Below are 19,449 nucleotides of genomic sequence, written 5' to 3'. Positions count from 1 at the left end.
AGCTTTCCCTGGCACTGGAATGATGGTCATGCAGCCAAGGCCCTTTGTGGGATCGCAGGAGCAGCTCAGAGGGAGGGTGGCCTGTGGGATCACGTCCCACCTTTGCTCTGGCAGGTTCAGTACCTAAATGGCTTTGATCAGGCCTCTTCTTCCTTCTCTGCTGTTTTCAGGGGGAGCTTTTGTCTCAAATGCATGGTGGGATTTGAAGGGAGCTCGTGTGCAGATCAATAAATGCCAGCACAGGCTGGCTCGTGTGTGTGTGTCTCGGCTGGCCAGAAATCCCTGTGTCCCTTCAGCTAACAAAGGCTATTTTCCACAGAGCTGAGCAACTACAAAAGAGCAAATTTTCAGCCCTGAAATGCCCTGGAGATTTATGTGCTCATAACAGAGAACCCTGAAATCACTGACCTGATAAATTCTACAAATATGTTACATAGAAAGATTTTTAAAAAAACACCAAATAAAATATTTTAAGTTTTTGGCAATTTTTTTTCTTCTCACAGCTGTGGGCATTTTTATGCAAAGCAATTGTATATTTTTGTAAATATATTTTATACTTAAGTAAATAAAAATATTCTTTGATGGCAATTAAATATTAATTGCATCTTGATTCTTTTAGAGAAACCTAGACAGTGGGAAGGTTAAAAAAAATCAATTAAAATGTTTTCAATCAATGTACAAATGTTGCATTCTGTTGTCTCATAAAAGACACTGCAAAAGCTCTCTTGTTTTCTGTAAATCCCCTTTGCAATTTATAAAGAATCTTGATGAATTGCCAGAATAACTCCTTAATTTTCAGTGATTTCTGTCTCATCATGGATTTCGAACACTATTGAATCAAAGAAAACTCATATTAATATCTGGTAAGATTTTGGATTGATAAAAATTATTAAAGGTTTTGATTTTGGTTTAGTTCTATTTTTGAAGTTAACACTATTTCTCTGTTAAGAAACCATAATGCAACAATAAAATCTGATTACAGCCTGAAGGTTGGCTGTTCTCCCAGGTGCTTTTATATCAAATTTTGTTTACCTTAGAGTTTGTAGTTTATCCTGGGTTTCCGATTGCTCTTGCACTGTCATTATTCAGCCCAAGTCTGTCTGTCTAAAGGTCTGTGAGGTTGGGTGAGGGTTTTTGTTTCATAAATTCCTTTTAGTTAAAAACTCTGGGAACATGAAGAGTCGTGTCTGCATCCTCCTGTTGATAAAAACAGAGAAGTTTCTCTGTTGGCCAAATTGCAGTGTATTGTTAAGCCATGCCTTATTGTAAATATTCAACTTCCCACTACTGGGAATTCTGACTCACCAAATACTGAGCCTCAGTGATGAAGACAATCAAGGAGACTAGGACTGTTTTGGCTGTAAAAATGTTTATTAAATCTCTCCGTTACATTATGGCAGTGAAGGAAGGAAGGCTGGAAATTGGTCCATGTCACAAGTTTCCAGGAATGGGAAGCAGTTTTAATAGCTCCCATTGCTCATATTTTCTTTTCCTATGGAATATTTTATTCATCTGTCTTTACAGCCAGATACCAGAGCTGCTTCTTTCTTGCCAATCTTCAAGTTTTTTATCTCTTTTATCTACACTAAAACCCATGAGGTTTTAGTGTAGGAGAACCTCCTGTAAATGTAGGAGTGAAGTCCTCACCTGACCTGGGCACAGCAGTGCTGGGTGTGCAGTGTTGAACTGACTGGCACACATGGCTTGGGGCTTCTGTGCACCTCAGGCATGAGAAATACTATTCGTGAGTACACTGTGAAACTGAAATTGCTGGAGGAGGACAGAATGGAGATCACACGATGGGAGAAAATGTGAGGCTTAGTTCAGCTCTGGGCATAAGCTCCTCTCATTGTGAGCACCCTGGGCTTTTCTTTCTGTTGTTACCTTGCAGTCCATCTTTGGCACTTGGCTGGCCCTTTGGCTTCTTGAATTTTGCACTTCATGTGGCAGGCACATCCCCGTGTTTGGAGTGCAGCAGCCTTTTGTTTGGCATTGAGACTGTACCAGGTGGGCACATTTGTCAGCAGGACCAGCCTGGCCGTGGGAACTGTGAGTGCAGTGATACTTCGCCCTGCGATCCAGCTCCTCCCACTGGTGCCTCCTAGAAATGCCGTTTCCTTTGCTGTTTTCTTTTTCTGGATGATCAGCTCAACCTAAATATTTCCTTCTCCCTCACAGCAGTGCTGAAAAATCAGGGAGGATGTGACCTTAGGTCACTCATTCTGTGCAGCAGCACCATTCCTCTGTTGCCTTGCAGAACAATCACTCTTATCTGAATTATCTGGGATGTCTCATAGCAGTGCCCATGGCTATTTCAGGCATTAGGTTGTTTTCCATGTAAACCAGAGTGTCCCATGCTGTACCTCCCAGATGTTAACTTGGAAACCTTTTATTCACTCAAGCTTGTTTAAACAGTTTGCTGAAGCAGAACATTGTCCCAGCAATGAAAATAGGGGGGAAATGAGGAAGGCAACGGGTCATGGCTAAAGGGGGATGGTGGAAAAGATTAACCTGTCAGTGGGGAGCTGTGAGAAGAATGGGATTATGGCAGGACTGGGAGTTCCCAGCAGCAGTGAGAATCTGATAACATGTATGTCACATTAGTTACAGTTCAAAATTGATGGAGTGTAAAGTTGCCCGGGAAATTTAATAAAGGGAAGAAGTAATGTGAATGAATACATAAAACACACTAACCTTAATGTTCCACAGTCCATGGTCTTTCATTTCCACTGAGGCTTCTTTGTTTTCCCCTCCTTCTGCATGTTTTCTTTTCTCTCTGGGGGAAAGGAAATCATAATCAAGCTCTCTGTAGTGGTTTCCTAGGGCAGAGCATAAACACCCTTCCTAGTGCCTGGCTTGCATTTGCTTGAGAAGCATCCTCAGTTTGTCTTTCTCCAGGTTCTCACCACACTGCTGTGCACTCTCAGCCTTTGCTGACTGCTGTGCCCTGTCTGAATTCAGCTGAGCTGCTACAAGGACCAGAGACCTGTACTCAGAAACCCCTGTGGTGCTGAGCTGTTTTGTTCTGCTGTGTTTTGGGCAGGATACAGAGAGATATTGGCTTGATTCATTAGTGAATTTGGGGCCGTAGCTTGCCACTGCAAATACCAAAGGCCACAAGGGGGCTGGAGGAAGCAGCAAACAGGCAGAGTGGGTTGGTTTGTATTTTCCTGTTCAGCATGAGCTTTTGGTGGGGACTGTGCAAAGAAGCCCATGCAGTGCACTCTGTGAGGGTTTTAGCAGGTCTGTCCTATTTGCACAGAGCATGGAAACAGCACAGTGGCTCTGCTTCAACAGAGATGGGGCAGGTCCACTCAAACCAAGGAACTGTCTGGAGGAGCTGTGTAGAGGAGCAGTAAATTCCACTGTCAAATGCAGAGGCAGGAGCTGCACAGTGCCTCCCCTGCTTGAGCTGGCACAGCTTGCTCAGAGCTGCCTCCCTTTGCCATGCTGGCTGTGGATTGCATTTTTCTACTCAGTGTTCCTTCTTTCAGGTCACTGATCTCCAAATCAGGCCAGAAGACTGTAAGGCCCCATTTGTCCTCTGTGTTGGAGCACCACTCTTGCTAGCTCATTGTCCTCAGTGTGCTCTCTCCCTGCCTGCTCTAGCTGCCCTTTCCCTCTGTTGCTCTTGCTGGCCTTAGAAGATCAGTCATCACTTGGGACCACGACTGAAGCTTGATTGAAATCCCAGTGACAGTTCTTGGTTTCCTGTTGACTCTGTTATGTCCTGCTGTGACTTATCAGACTGTTAGACCTGATCTTCCTGTCTCAGTGTTGCTGAGTGTTTATTCAAGCTTTGCTCCTTTAATAGCTTCCATCATTTTGCTTTGTTATTTAAAAAACACCTTGGAGGAGTTTGGGTTTTTTTTCCCCTTAATTACTGTTGTTATTACCAGTGATTTATGCAGGGTTGGCTGGGTCAGCCAGCCCTGGTGCCTGTTCTCCCTGGCTGTCCCCATTCAGTACAAGGCATTCTCCAGCAGGAGTCTAACAGTAGGAGGGAGTGCAGGGGTCCTGCCAGCTCTGCAGGAGAGTTCAGAAACAAGGGAGCAAGAGGCAGCAGCAGGTACATGGAGGTTTACTTGTGCTCCTGGCTCAGCCCCAGCAGTTATCCAGCAAGGAGACATCTCTGTGAGCTCTCAGCTCCAGCAAGGAAAAGTCTGCAAATTCTCAGCTCCAGCACTCTGCTTCTGCTTGTTCTTTGCAGCAGTGCCAAAATTACTCTTGAGACAGAGCAGGATGGTGTTTGACTCATATTTTTTAACAGCTATTTACTTGATTTTGTTTTGTGCCGTGGCAGGAATTCCCTGGTCATTACTGAGACATACACAATAATACCGCTTAGCTTAAATAAACTACAACTGGATTCTGCTGGACTCTTCCTCTAAAGTTTTTGGCAAATATTCAAACCCTCTTTCCCCTTTAGTTTTAAACTATAAATAATATAACTCCCTGCTATAAATAATACACTCAGTGACTCTGTTCTAAAAGTGTATGGAAAACTGGTTCCCAGCAAGAGGATTGGCTGTGACTGTGACTGTGTCTATCAGCAGGGCCATTTTGGCAGCTTAACCAGATGACTCCTCAGAGCTGGAGATCAAGCTTTCAGGAATACTTAGCATGGTTACTCCTCATAGGAAACCAGACACTTCAGAAATGGTTTCCTCTTGATTCTGGGAAAGAATTCCGTTGTTGAAAGAAATCAAACTTCCAGCACGGAAGTTCAGGGTAGAACAGCCTAGAAACTGGCCAGCTTGTAGGGCCCTTGGCCAGCCCCACAGGCGGGGCGGATCTGTTCTGCGGAGTTAAAAGCGAACCCCCTTGGCGAGCAGTCCTGTGTTTGGGGTCACTGAGGCACTGGAGCCAAGCACTGCTGCCCATCGGCCCCCTGGACCTTTGCACAGTCCCATAATGTGGGAGCTGCAGGTTACTGACAATTCCTTGCAAGGGCTCTTCAGGAATTTCTGCCAGCGTTGCACCTACAGGAGCCGGTCCAATTCGACAGGGAAGCATGTGTGTGCTGGCATCATCCCGCTGTGGGCTCACATCCGTAACAGAGCGCGCAGGGATAAGGTTGGCCTCGCTTGTTCTGTTGCTGCTTGTGGTCTCTGCAGTGGGAGGAAGCAGGGAGGAACTTTGCTCTCTGTGCTTGCCTTTCTTTGGGGAGTGGGGAAGGTTAAGGTGGGGGCTTGTCTCTGTAGCTGTCAGCAGCACTGCGCTGCTCTGTTGATGATCTGAGTGCGACCATGACCATGTCTAAGCTCTCCCAGAATTTCCTGCAGCTGCCATTGTTTCAGCATTTCCCTCCCCTGCCAGAGCTCTCTGGCCCTGCATGGGGCTCTGTGGGAGGGGGGAGCTGTGCTGCAAAGCAGCTCTGGTTATGACTGCCTGTTTGCTGACAGCAGCAAACTCAAAACAGAGTTTGCTGCAGTTGCCTCCTCCTGGTCTTACTGTGCCTCTGTGTTCAAGAGCCAAGCTGTCTCAGGAGGCACTGAATTCTTGCTTTGGCTGGTTCCAATGGCAGATCAAACCCCCAGGGAGACAGCTCCTCCTCTCTCTTGCCAGTCTCCCTGAAGCTGAGTGCCACTCCTCAGCCCTTCGGATGTGTTTGGGCTCTCCCGAGGCAGTAGTGGAATTACTGGGTGACATTCTAACACTTGAGTCAGCTGCTCCCCAGCCTCACAACTGTCCACTCAAGAGATCAAGCAAAGCTGACATTGAGAGATTGGAACTTGTTTCTGTTTAATGAGTGTTTGCAATAGCAGGGCCTGGTCTTCTTCCTGCCTCTATGCTCAAATGGAAATGAAAAGGAATAGGCTGTTTGAAGGACAACTTTCCATGATTTATCAGCAGATTCAAACGTTAGTTGTGCTCCCTGAGGTTGCCTTTATTGTTGAGCAGACACTGCTCTCATATTGCTGGTTTTTCCATGTGTATGAACCCTCATTAGCCCCTCATCAGCTCTGTTTAGAGAACTGCACAATATCCAAAGCCTGGTTTCCCTGAAACCAGGGTAACTTTGGAGTGTGGGGTTTTCTATGGAAAAGAAATAAACAAGGTAAAAGTGATTTTGCTCTGCTGACTTGCAGAAGCCTTCCAGGCTAGCTGGTTTCTCTGAAGTCTGTTCCTAGCTCATGGGTAACTTCTGTTTTCCAGCTGGACCCACAGGCACTGCAGGACAAAGATTGGCAGCGCACAGTCATCTCAATGAATGGGGTAAGTGTGGCAAACAGAAATTAGCTCTGCTTCTGTACCTCCTGTGGGCTTTATTTCTTTGCTCTTCATTGCAGCATGAAAAAAAAAAAGAAAATGTTTAAAAAGTAACAGCTGTTCTCTTTGGTTCAGGTGGAAGTGAAGCTGTCAGTGAAGTTCACCAGTCGGGAGTTCAGCCTGAAAAGGATGCCATCCCGCAAGCAGACGGGCGTGTTTGGGGTCAAGATTGCTATTGTCACCAAGTGAGCTGATGGGTCACATTTCTCCCCGTTTGAAACACATTTCTTGTGTTTCAGGAAGACAGCTGGCCAGTGGGGTGCACTTGCCTGTGTCCCCCTCAGGGGTTTGGCAGTCCAGCCTGTTCCATTAGTGTAGGAGTGTAGATGTGGCTGCAGACAGGAGATGCTTTACAATCTCTGAGCTTCATTTTTGCAGAGATAAAATCCAACGTGCAGACAGGCTATTTACTGACAGCCTATCTTCTGAATTCCGGAAATCCCCCTTGCACTTGCCTTCTCTATAGTTAGCTGACATGGTCACAAATTTCCAGAGCCACTGAACAGTGATGTTTCCTTTCCATAATCAAAAATGTTCAAGGTCTTTGGATCCCATTGTATTATTTTAACCCCTGATCTTTTGTCATGAATCATTTGCCAGCAGAAATCTGTTTGTTCTGTTGTATGGTTTGGGAAATGTGGTATTTCCTCCCCATGGTATTGCATCAGTTTGAAAGCAACAGAGTTGCCATGTATCCAAGGGCTGTTTGGGAATCCTCTGATTACCTGGGCAGAGTTCGTAGGCTCTGAGGGCACTGGGACCTGGCCAAGAGCACAAGTGCTCAGGGAGGCTGCAGAACAGCCAGAGCAAGGCTGAGACAGTCAGAAAACCCTCTCCAGTTTTAAAAGGAGCTCTTCAGCTCGCTCCTGACTGCCTGTCAGACTTCCTCTCACCCCATTTTCCAGAAGAGGTTTGCACAGGAAAATGCTTGTGGCCGTCCTGGCTGGCTGGGGAACAGGCACGGAGGGCCTGGGCTGAACTGAACTCTTCTGTCTGGCTTTCTTCAGGAGAGAGAGGTCGAAGGTGCCGTACATCGTGCGGCAGTGCGTGGAGGAGATCGAGCGGCGCGGGATGGAGGAGGTGGGGATCTACCGCGTCTCTGGGGTTGCAACCGACATCCAGGCTTTGAAAGCTGCCTTTGATGTCAGTAAGTATTTGGGTCTGATTTTTCCCTTTGCTCTCTGAGAACCTGCCTGAGCTCCCTGTCAGGTGGCTGTGCTATTTTTAATCTTATGTTGCCCAAGAAGCATTAAGAAGTAAAGATTCTCACTCAAGGAAAACAATTTTAACCCTAGCTGCATATTTTATTTACTGATATAACCCAAGACATACAACAAGATGGATACTTTTTTAATTCTTCCAAGCAGATGCAAAATGATGGCTTTACCTGCCTTGCCAAATCTTTTTAAATGGCAGACACCTCTCTGGGGGAAAACATCAGCAATCAGAAGTCATAATTTCTTCACTGTTGTGAGATGTCCAAATTAATAGAAGCCCTTAAAATAAATAATGTTTTGTGAAAGCCAGTGTTCCTTAGAACTAGGAGGAGTATTTATGAAACTGGGGTTGGGTGGTCAGGGCTTCTCACCCTACCTCCATCTGGACTGATGTGCAGGCTTAGAAAATAGATCACTTTGAGCAACCTTTGCAAAGCTGTCTTTGATCTTGAGCAGAAAAAGGCTCCTTACTGGTGCTACGTTTAAAAGAGTGGCCTCTATGTCACAAAATGCACCTGAGATCAGGCAGGTGAAATGTCTCCAAATTGCTGAGGTACAGAAAGTGAAATTTTTTCTTACTTCCAGCTTCCATGTGATGGTCCAAGAACTGTTCAAGCCACATTCCATCAGTCACAAGATCTGGGCCAGACACCAAAATTCACCCTCCATGCACTTTTCCTTCAGTTTCTAGTGAAATTTCCTTCTTGTGTTTTCTTTTCAATGAGCCTAAGATATCAAAAACCACTGATGAATCACTGCTAGTGGAAGTAAGGGTCTTTCACAGTTTGAAAAACATCTTTTTTCATTTCTGTTAAATGCTGGCTTACACTGCTTTATGAAGCCAATGCTAGTTGGTGTTTAATTCTGGGAGAGGGGCTGGTTTTGTTGTTCTTAATAGTAACAAAATGGAAATATAAGCCCTGAATTGCCTTAGCTACACTTAGTGGGGAGTTAGAGAATGTCAGAGTCTCTTAGTCTGAGCTGTTAGAGGCAGGGAATTGGAACAACAACTGCTGTCAGTAATAAAAGTTGAAATGCATATAAATACAGTCAAGTGGGGCTTGTTCAGATCAGGCCAGGTCTGCTGGCACAGCACAGCTAGCCCTGAGAGGGTGAGGTTCCCTGCCTTGACGTAAAGCAATGAAGTGTTTGCAGTCATTTGTACAGTGCTTCTCAGCTGGAAGGTTGCTCATTTAATCGGAGAAATGTAAACAGGAAAACTCCCAGCTATTTGGGCAGAGATGAAAGACAAACAGACCCAAAGCGAGGAAAAGAAGGAATGCAAGGCCAGCAGTTCCTTTACCCTTCCTCTACTCTCCCTTCTTGCAGATAACAAGGATGTGTCAGTGATGATGAGTGAGATGGACGTTAATGCCATTGCAGGCACCCTCAAACTGTACTTCCGGGAGCTGCCGGAGCCCCTCTTCACAGACGAACTGTACCCCAACTTTGCTGAAGGCATCGGTAGGTGCAGCACAAGGAACCCTTGGTAATGGAGACTCTTCTGTAGGAGGCTGCTTTAAAGCATCATAAAACGCATATTTATAGTGTTGGACAAAGGCTGGAACAAGCTGTGAAGGGAGTGGAATGGAGCTCAGAATGGCATTGCCTTCCCACGTGGTGCAGTATGGGCATGTGCCATGATGTTCTGCAAACTGCAAAAGCCCAGGTTTCTGAAGGACAGGTTGAGAACAGAATGCCAGCCTGTCTGCTGGGGCCCTGCACACTCACTGCCCAGGCAGGCTTCAGGGAAGCCCCCTTTGGAGGGGAGGGGGGTATGTACCTCATCTTACTGTGATGCAGAGAAAAACATAAATGATTGAAAGCCTCAAAGCACTTGAACTGCTTTGAAAGAGAGAGAAAAGGATTCTTAATGCATTTGTGAAATGAAGGAATGAGATGCTGTGGGGTATTGATGTGCAACTCTGACCTTCCAGCCTATAATGATGTAGTCACAGACCTTTTGGGACCATCTGTATTGGCTGTTCTGGGATGTAGTTCAGTCAGATTCGTGCTCGCTGCCTGTGGTGATGTCTCGTTCTCTGTCCTGTAGCACTTTCAGATCCTGTTGCAAAGGAGAGCTGTATGTTGAATCTGTTGCTATCACTTCCAGAACCCAACCTTGTGACATTCCTTTTCCTTCTGGACCATTTAAAAAGGTAATATGTAGTTCCTTCAGAAACACATTTAATGTGTAAAGCATCAGTTATTTTGAAAAGTGGAGCCTTTTCTTTAAATACCTGCTGAATCACAGAAATGAAGAAGTATTTGCTGATCTGCTGTGAATGCTCATCAGATAACTATTGTCTCATACTCACTTAGTGAGGTAGTAAATCCTGAATTCCATTTCCACTCATACTGAAAAAGGATTAGAACTGGAGGAAAGGAGTAAAAAAAGAGTCAGGGCTTATCTATTGCAAATGCAAATTTCTGCTGCAGGGTCGCTGAGACTGCACCTGCATCTGTATACACAGACCAGAAAGGTTTCTGTATGAACCATGATGATTTACCACTATTTAAGGTCTAGGGAACCCTGTCTCAGAAGGTGTCCGAAATCCAGTATGATCTATTTTTTTAATTCCAGCACTTTGCCTATCTGCAGTTGTCAGTTCCTTTTGTAGTCAAGTATTTCTGATTTTGTATATGTCTTTGTAATATGGTTGTACCTCTGAAAAACTATTGCCATACATTTGACATTAATGCAATAAGCTGGCTTAATGTTTGCCCAATGTGTTGATTTGCATAAGTATGTTGTATATACCACAGACTGTCCCTGGAGACATGAAAGATCATCTTGTGATTGAGATTCTGGATTAAAATCCCGGAAATCTGGGCTTTAATTGTGTTTCTGCTCCAGACGTTTCTGCCCTTGGGCAAATTTTTTAAACTTTGTGCCTTGGTTTCTCATTTATAAAACTCAGATATTTATGAAGGTCTGTCTTGTGTGTTGTTTCTTCTCCCAGGGTTGCTGAGAGGGAAAGCATCAACAAGATGTCCCTGCATAATCTTGCCACTGTCTTCGGACCAACACTGCTCAGACCTTCAGAGAAGGACAGTAAAATCCCTGCTAACCCAACCCAGCCCATCACAATGACTGACAGCTGGTCACTAGAAGTCATGTCCCAGGTAAAATCCTGAATGTGCCGTTCCATCTTGTGAAGACACTTTCTGGGAAAGCACAGTCCTATGGCAGGCCTGGCTCAGTGACCCCACCCCCGGGTTTTCATGGTCATTTTCTTGGTAAACATAAAACAACTTTTGCCCTCGCACAGACATTTTAGTTATTTTAGAACAGTGTTCCTTCAGGCAGTCAATTTGCATCTGTACAAATATGGCTTTTCATGAAGGAATGTCTGTGTGTGTGCATCCTGTGTGTGCTTGTGCATGGGAAGAGTTTTTGGGGAGCTGTGTCCCAGCACCATGCTGCTGGCCTGGGACAAAAGAATTGGCAGTGTTTCCACAATGCTCCTCAGTACTTAAACCATCTTCACTGATGCACAACAAAATTCTTTGGCCACTGCTGCCTTTGAAGGCAGAGCACAGAGCCTGTGTCACTGAGTCAGACCGGTTTGTATTTCTCCATTGAGTAATGGCAAATTCTAGATTTAATTTCTTCAGTGCTGGAAGTACCAGCACAATTTTTCCACCTGGAATATAAAAATAATTTCTCTGAACCATGTCAAGTTCTACTATTTACTGCTGTTATCCAGCATATTAAATACACTGCTGCTAGGTGTCCCAGAGAGAGCTGTATCACCAGCTCTCACATAGCCAGGATGAGAATGAATTTTTACAGGGCTTTAGTATTACCTTGTCATTTCTCTTTCCAGGTTCAAGTTCTTCTGTACTTCCTGCAGCTAGAGACTATTCCTACCCCAGACAGCAAGAGGCAAAGCATTCTCTTTTCTACAGAGGTGTAGGTGCCTGCGGTACCAACGGGACACAAACTGCTTTTGGCATAACTCTGTCACCCTGGGAAAAAGATGACTGGTGTGTCCTTGGACTGACCTGTTCCTGTGCTGGGGAATTCTGGCCCTCAGTGCTTCTGCAGTTTGTTAACCGGGAGACAAGCTGGAGAGAATGGAGAAAAATCTCCTTGTGCTGGTAGAACCAGAACTAACCGGAGATGGAGCTGTGCGGAGTCTCCACTAGAAGGAGCAATAGACACTTGGACAAATGCACCACAGAATGTGGTGATTATTCTTGCTAGGAATGTGACAGAAGGTATTCCTCATTTTGTGGATTTAATTTATCATAAAGAAACTTCAAGATTTCTACTGGACCACTTGATAGGACACCTCTTTTTGGAAGAGGGGGCGTTAAATGATATATCACAACTGTGTCTTTAATAACTGCTGTTTTTCAAGTACTGTTCGAGGCCACAAAAAATAGCATTGCTTTGCAAGAGGAAGGAGAAGAGAAGGGTCTGGGATCTAAAATTCTCTCCACAGAAATTCAAGTCTTGATTTGAATATGGTTCTAAAGAAATCAAAGAGTTTTATGTACAGCTAGAACTGTTGTCTGGTTGGGGCTGGCTTTTTTTATTTTGTTTGTATGGTTTTTTTGGCTCACCCAGCCTTTCCCATAGAAATGTTTGTACACCCCAGGGAAGGAGATGCCCTGCTCTTGCCTATGTTGCACTTCTGATGGGTTTTGTTGGGTTGAGACAGACTCAATAAAATTTAAGAAATAAATACAGCAAATTAAAGAGAGGCAGGGAGAATAACAGTTAGTGATTCTGTTGTTTGTTTACTTATAAAAGCAGGGCACTGGTATCCAGGAAGGATTGCGAAGTTCCTTAGACCCCACCAAACTTAATGAAAATTAATTAGGAAGACTTAATACCCAACACTCCAAAGAAAACACATTATTTCTGAAAAGTAATTGAAGAATTTATGGATTTAAAAAAAATCAATGGCTCTCAGTTTGGCTGGCTGCTTACTCCAGACTTTTTATCAGAACATCTTTTTTTTTTGATACTTGAATTTTTGGAGGCTTTGTACATTGTTTCTACAAGAGTCTTTTTCTGATAGATACAAACGCTCTGAAAAAATGCCAGAATGTACTTTTTGGACAATCTAGCAAGTAGCATGCATTGTGGATTCTCCAGAAATTCCAACTCTGTTTTAATTAAGAGCAGTGGAGAAATTTCTGTAGAACTCCATCTAGCAGTACAAAAGGTCTGGCCAAACACCAATTTTGTATTTCCCTCCCTAAATCAGTTGAAGCTACAGGGTTGGAAAGGCAGCAGTATTTGTCCAGGGAATTGAAACTGCAGAATCAAATTGCTGGTATCCAGAGCCAGCATTCTGGCTCTGAAGAGTTGTGCCAAACATCCTGGGGGTGGGATCGATGCCATTGTCCTAAACTATTCCAGCCCCTGCTACTCCTACCCAGCTATGCAGCATCCTTTTAGTGGCATCTGTCCATCATCATCCTGGCAAGAAGTACAGCTGGAAGACAAGGGAAGGAATTGGCACAAAAAGGGGAGGGAGGGACAGATGTTGAAAGATTGCTAGGATCAGGTTGTCTACATCATTTGCAGGGAAAAATGACACAGAAAGCAACTCCTCTTGTGCTGAATTGTGCATTTTCTGATGGGTCATCTGCAAACTCTCAATTTAAAAAAATAGCAAAGGAGTGTTTCAAGCAAATAGAAAAAAATTAAAGGGAAATTATTTTGTAGTCACTGTAATTCTGACTGCTGCAGAATATTAGAAATTATTGTACTGTGAAGTTGCGAAATCAGAAAGGAACAAATATAAATTTCAATTTTGTGAGTATATCAATATTTTGCATGCTTTGTAAGGATTCTTATAGGAATTTAATATTGCTTAGTATCCCTCCCTCCTTAGGTCTGGGAGCAAACCTCTTTGTAATGTAATGTACAACTAGAAATTCCTTCTCTCTTGTATGTATTTCCACAACATTCCAACTTCTGAACCTGCAAAAAAGAAAAACTGTCTGTAGTAGGAGGTGCTTTTTGGGGGAGGGAGGGAATGAAGGCAAGGAAACTTGAAGGCTTAAGATTTTGATTTTTTAAAATTTTTAGATTTGTTTTTTGCCTGTTTGAAGGTAAAAATTGGTCACAATCCTGAAAAACCATTGACTTGAGCCATGTCGTGCAGAGCAGTAAAGCATTCTCTGTGTTTGTTCCTCTGTATTTGTTCTCCCTTTTCCCCAGGAGCTCTACAGCAATCCTTGCACTCCTGCCTGCTCCCACTCGGGGGGATGGAGCTGAGGCAGGAGCACTGCTGATGACTTCATGGAAAAGCGAGAAAACCCAAGCTACACCTGGTGCTGGGTGATGGCCTTTTCCTTTGGTGTTTGGAATCTGTGGCTGCTCCTTGCAGTGTTGAAACTGGAAAGTAATACCATAATGACTGTGCCAATTTACTTTTGCCCAACTTTTTATTTTTTATTTATATAGGAAGTTAATTTTAATATTAGATTACTGATCTATAATATGTAACCATGAGAAAATTGCTTTTGCTTTGGTTACTGTGACAGGTTGTTGCTGTCAGTCTCTCATTACAATGCTCAGTTCTAATGAAATGTTATCTAACATGCAGGCATGTGGATCAGGGAAAAAAGTTAATTTAACTTAACCCATTAATTATTTCTGTTAAGTATGAATATGTTTTCCCCAAAGCTGGTAATTTTGGGCTGGAAAAGATAGTGGATCTTATTGCTGATGATAAAATAATGGACTGATTTGAAATACGAGAATTGATTTCTTGAATTTCCTTTGATTTTGCAATTAATTTTTTTCAATAGTCTTATGTTTTCAGAAATTAAGTATTTCCAAAAAGGCTTTTATGGGTTTTTTTTTCCCAGGGATTTTGGTTGGGGTTTTTTGTTTGTTTGGAGGGTTTTTTTTGTGTTTTGGGTTTTATTTTCATTTTATTTTTTTAATAAGCCTTATCATACTTAAACAAAAAGGGAAATGCAAAACTTGGCTTTAGAAAAGGCCTTCTGATTTCTCCTCTTATCCCTTGTGAGTTGTGTCAGAAAACTGAACTCTTTAATTTTCTAAGTTAAAAGGTACAATGTAAACAACACAAGAGCAAACTAGCAAAAAGTTGCCCTTTATGTATGCACTGGGAGATTTTGCTCCTTCAGTTTCTAATGTATTGGAGAGACTTTTTTACAAGTGTCACTTTCAGGAACAGGAATCTGAAATGTTTAAATTTTCAGCTAAGGAAATTCAGGTGATTAGGATAGTCTGTGTCTCTCCAGCTTAAGGAGAGGAATAAGCATCAGTTTTTTGGCATATAGAAACTACCTTAAAATTCTTGTGGGTTTTTTTAACACTGAAAAGGTTTTTAAGTAAAATTTTTTAAAGTTAAGTAAATGAAGGGAAAAGTTTTCAAAGATGGACAAGAAATTACAGTTACGAGCTCAAGAGTCAGCTTTGTGTTTGTGTATGCTTTGTATGGGAGGGAAGTGTCAGAAACCAAATTGAAATACATCCATTCAAATGCTGCTGGTGTTCTTTATTCTTGCACATTTTTAACAAGTTGAGGTAGTAGCTAAGCTATTTCAGGCTGTATTTTAATGCTGCTATTTTTCAGTGTATAGCTAAGGCAAAATCCAGCAGTGGGGTGCCCGTCCTTGCCGGTGCCCACTGCCCGCCTCGGCTCTGGCCGTCGTCGTGCACACGCGGAATCGTCCGGCCCTCGCGGTGTTGGCCATGAGGTGGTGGAACCACAGAGGATATTTATGGGAGGTGCAGGATTTTTACAATTTATTAATTTTACCTGTTTAAAACTCTTTTATGGTTGTTCCTGTTAGTTTTCTATGAGTTTATTTAAACAAATGGACTGTTCCTTAAGGCAGACCTGGATCTCCAGTTTAGTTTGTCACTGTGTAACACTGAAAGGCATCACAATGTATTAATTTATCTTAATGTGCTGTTCTTTCAAGGGTGTATAAAATGTAAACTGACCAATGTGGTTTTAAACATGTTTAAAGTCTGATGGCAAAACCCCAACTTTCTCTGATTCCTCACTAGGTAATCTTTTTGTTTCACTGCTTGGTCACCTACTGTGATAACTTTAACAGGTGTGGCATTCTTCTTATGGAAATTTTAGTATAAAATGGGAAATGTTTTAAGAAAAAAACTTCCCCTTTCTCTTTTTACTTTAATTCAAGATGACAAGGACTTGTAATAACAGAAGACCAATACATTTGTGCAGGAACTTGAGGGGGGATTTACTTCTGTTCCTTGAAGAAGAAAAATCTGAAAGGGCAGTTCCTAGATACAATCAAATTAATCAAATTCTTGTAGCTAGTCACTTGTTTACACCCTCTTAATTTTCTACTCCAGGGATGTTTTTCTTTGTAGACTTTGCTAACACCGTCCTACTACTATTAGTGAAAAGTAAAAATTCCATTCTGTTTCTTTAGCACAGGGCCTGTACAACTGAGATACTGGAGCCTTGGACTAGTATTAGCAATTCTCCATTCTGAACTAGGATGAAATAAATGTTCATGTGTGTTCTGTGAACTTTCTAATTGAATAGAATTAAATCTATGGATTGCCCTTAAAATCAACAGAAGCTATAAAGGAAACACTTATAGTTAATAGACTGTTCCTTAACAATCATTAGGGAATGAAACCATCACACATGGGAAAGGGAAGCAAACTTAAGAATTGCTCAAGGCCACATTGCTTGGGACTAGAATGAGGCTCTCATTTTGAGTTACGGAAGGTGGCTCATGCCCTCGATAACTGAGCAAAGGCTCTCTTGCCAATAAATAAACATGAACATGGGAATGCCAGGAATTTAGCTTCAGCAGCCTCACAATTCTGATGTGCTGCAACCCCTCTTTCTTGCTAGTGAACATTCACAGTTCAGTGCTAAGAAAGCAAAGCTTACCACTTGCTCTCTACCATTTCCCCCTGAGGCAGCAGCTGTAGCACCTGTATGTTAACATAGGTGAACCACCACAAGGAAGAAAAAGGCTCCTAGAACCACAAAGTTGGACTATTGTTTAAGCTAGAAGTCTGGTTTTGGGCTGCAAGGATAAAAAGGCACAACAGCTGTAATGACAGAAGCGTTGGGGCAGTAGGACCAAAGCAAACCTGAGTGTATGTGTTGTTTTGAGTCTACCTTCCATGACCATATCATTAGATTTATGCCTCTTAGGTCAAGCAAATTCATAAATACTCTTGTTGAGAATTAGAATATTATTAAATTACCTAGTTTGCCTCCACTGTTGATTCTCGTGTTACCATCTTACAGTTACATTGCTAGCGACCACTGCAAAACATGCAGCAGTTTTTACATAATTTTTTTCCAGCTGCCATATTTCACCTCACAGTAAGACAGAGCATTCCTTTCCCAACAGAACCACTTCACATCTTTCTGCACTGTGGCAACTACCACACAGAGAGGTTCAGTTCATAGCAGAGCAACAGAGCAGAGCCCTGGAGATAATTTAAATATTTCCAGTCTTCTTGTGCAGAGTGGACCAGGTAGTACTGTAAGTTCTGGGCTCACGCAGGGCTGTGTTGTGAGCTAAGTACAATTCTGTTATTTACAGCTGTTCAAGCATATTTGGGAATTAATATAATTACAGAATGCCCAAGCCTAGCAGAAGTGTTTGCTCTGCTGCTTTGTCTTAATCACAGTCATGTTCAAATCCTCTTGTCAAAAATGGTTCACAAGAAGAGAGAAAGTTATTTTGCACTAGAGCTTTTGCTTGTGTAACTGCTGTGTTCTTTTCCCCCGTGGTAGGATGTTCTGAGAATCTGAGACATTCTACAGATGAGCTGTTTCTCTAACCTGCAGAATGATTTATACCACACGGCATTTTATATCCCTGTGCATGTACAAAAGGGCAGGCTTGTGTACAAAACAGCTTCCTGCTTGCAAGGAGACTCCAGCAGCTTCCTGGAGATGACCCCAAGCAAGGGTCAGAGCCGGTCCAGCCCACCAGTGAGCAGAGGCCTGGCTGCTGCTTGGGCTCTCCCATCTCCCCTGGGGCAGTTTGCTGAGGTTCAGAAGGCAGCTGTGAGTTCCTTCTTACTGCACCCAACCAAGGGATCAAATGCTGATCGAGAGTAGCTCAAAATTTCTCTATCTTTGTCACATTTTGGGAGAAACAGGGACAGTCCTAATTTGGGATTATAGAAATAGCTGAAAACCAATCTATATTTAAAACCTATTTCATATATAGTAGATGGTAATGTGAAAGTTGCTATAGCAAAAGGTCATTTTTCTACAAGAGCCTTTTCTACTCCCTGCCTACTTTACTGCTTCTTACAGCCTAAAAGAAGTCTTGGGTTTCACAGTCACATACAAAACTTGGAGAATCCTGGATAAAACTTAGCTGTGCAGGGACCAATGTTTCAGGAGTACTTAAAGTGATTAACAAGGTAGAAAAAAGGTGGTAAGGAATTGTTGCATTGGGATAACTGAAAAGCATCACAATGAAATGGTGGATTTAAAAATTATCTCACAGGAGGACACTGAAATGTTGTCCTTTCTGTGTCTGTCCAGCAAAAAAAAAAAAAAAACCAAAACAACTCAGCCTTCTCTTGCCTATGTAAGTTGTGTAGTTTGTCCTTATCTCTAGTATTATAAGTGTTTATAATCCATGAAGAATTCGAAGGAAAGGAGTTAAGACTATTTATTTAAATATAAATACAATTAAATTATATAATTAGTCTTAAATTATCAGATGTAGAAGAAAACAACTTATTGTTTGGATAATTTTGGGTTTCATCAGAACTAATACTGTTGGCATTATTTTAAACACTACCATGTTAGGGAGTCAGTTTTTGACATTTTATCCTGCTAGTGTTGCTAGTGCTTCAGTATCTCATAGTGCTCAGTTTTGAGGAAAGAAAACTTAATCCTAATAGTTTAAATATGGAAAGGTGTTGAAACCATACTGCTAAACATCTCTCACTTTAGGCCCAAAGAGAAGGGGGAAGGGAAAAATTGTCATTCTGGATTTTTTTTTTTTTAACTTTCTGAGAAAAGTGATATGAAAAAGGGATCCAAGAACTGTATTTGGGGGAAAAATGTCTTAAGGCATTTGTAGCCTTTCTTTGTACACAATGTTAAATAAAATCTCCTGTATCTATGTTGTCAGGTTCTTTTGGTCTTATTTAGATAAAAGTGGGCCTACATTACACTGAATGAATCGCATTTAGCTGAGTTTGCTGGGGGCATGGAATTTAACACTGCTGTTTCTAAGTAAAAGCTGCTTCTTGATTTACAAGGTAAAAACTGTTTCTCCTATAATCTAGAGGTTAGTACAGAGAACTAAACTGAAATAACTTGAATGTGTGGAAATAGTTTACATGGAAGGTAGAAAAATAGCTCAGCAACCCAGTCCATGCTCAGATCTGAATCCTTTTGTAGGAGTTCTGCTTCAAAACCCAGCCTGTCTCAGACTTTGTTAACTTTCCCCTTGTGTGCAGAGCACTTGAACTGTAGTTAGTGTGTACTAAGAAATCAGCTCTGGCCTCCAGTTCTTCAAACACTGCATGAAAATAGCGGGATTTTGTAGGAATCAGTGTGGAAACTGAATCAGTTATTTAAATCAAGTTAACTTGGTGCTTTATTTAAACATTGTTTAAATTATTAATGTAATTAAAGTACATTTATGTTTGAATATAGTCCAAATTTAATATAATATATAAACTCTTCTACAATAAAAAGATACCTGCTTGAAAGTTCTCTAGCCCATTTCATTAAGTGTGGATCACAAAGATTACAGGGTTCCGTTGCAACTCTGGAAGTAGATAAAATGTAACTGACTGCAGTGTTTAAAAGTACCCTGGTTATCATGCCTACCCCTGAACTGGACAAAGAAGGGGAAACTCAATGACTGTTACTAATACTTCTGACCTGTGGTGTGGCTAATAATATGAAATAGTTTTCCAATAGCTTCAATGTGGAATTCTCCCAAATGGTTCCCCCTCTCCCAGAAAGTGAACCCC

The 19,449-nt window shown here is 42.3% G+C and overlaps 1 protein-coding gene across 1 annotated transcript in view; it reads left to right on the top strand.

Annotated features, from left to right (window-relative positions):
- BCR (BCR activator of RhoGEF and GTPase) overlaps nucleotides 1-19,182 on the top strand; it is a 99,885-nt gene extending 80,703 nt beyond the window's left edge. Inside the window, exons 17-23 of the mRNA XM_021549904.4 lie at nucleotides 6,160-6,219; nucleotides 6,349-6,458; nucleotides 7,281-7,420; nucleotides 8,820-8,954; nucleotides 9,544-9,649; nucleotides 10,454-10,616; nucleotides 11,321-19,182. Of these exons, the coding sequence (XP_021405579.1) occupies nucleotides 6,160-6,219; nucleotides 6,349-6,458; nucleotides 7,281-7,420; nucleotides 8,820-8,954; nucleotides 9,544-9,649; nucleotides 10,454-10,616; nucleotides 11,321-11,410 (804 nt within the window). The 3' untranslated portion in view covers nucleotides 11,411-19,182. The remainder of the gene's footprint in view (nucleotides 1-6,159; nucleotides 6,220-6,348; nucleotides 6,459-7,280; nucleotides 7,421-8,819; nucleotides 8,955-9,543; nucleotides 9,650-10,453; nucleotides 10,617-11,320) is intronic.
- The last annotated feature ends 267 nt before the right edge of the window (nucleotides 19,183-19,449 follow it).

Source organism: Lonchura striata, chromosome 15 (genome assembly GCF_050655825.1).
Source record: "Lonchura striata isolate lonStrDom1 chromosome 15, ASM5065582v1, whole genome shotgun sequence".
In the NCBI taxonomy this organism is placed as follows: Eukaryota; Metazoa; Chordata; class Aves; order Passeriformes; family Estrildidae; genus Lonchura; species Lonchura striata.
The sequence above is the reverse complement of the archived record's forward strand: the minus strand, read 5'-3'. Positions and strand labels throughout refer to the sequence as shown.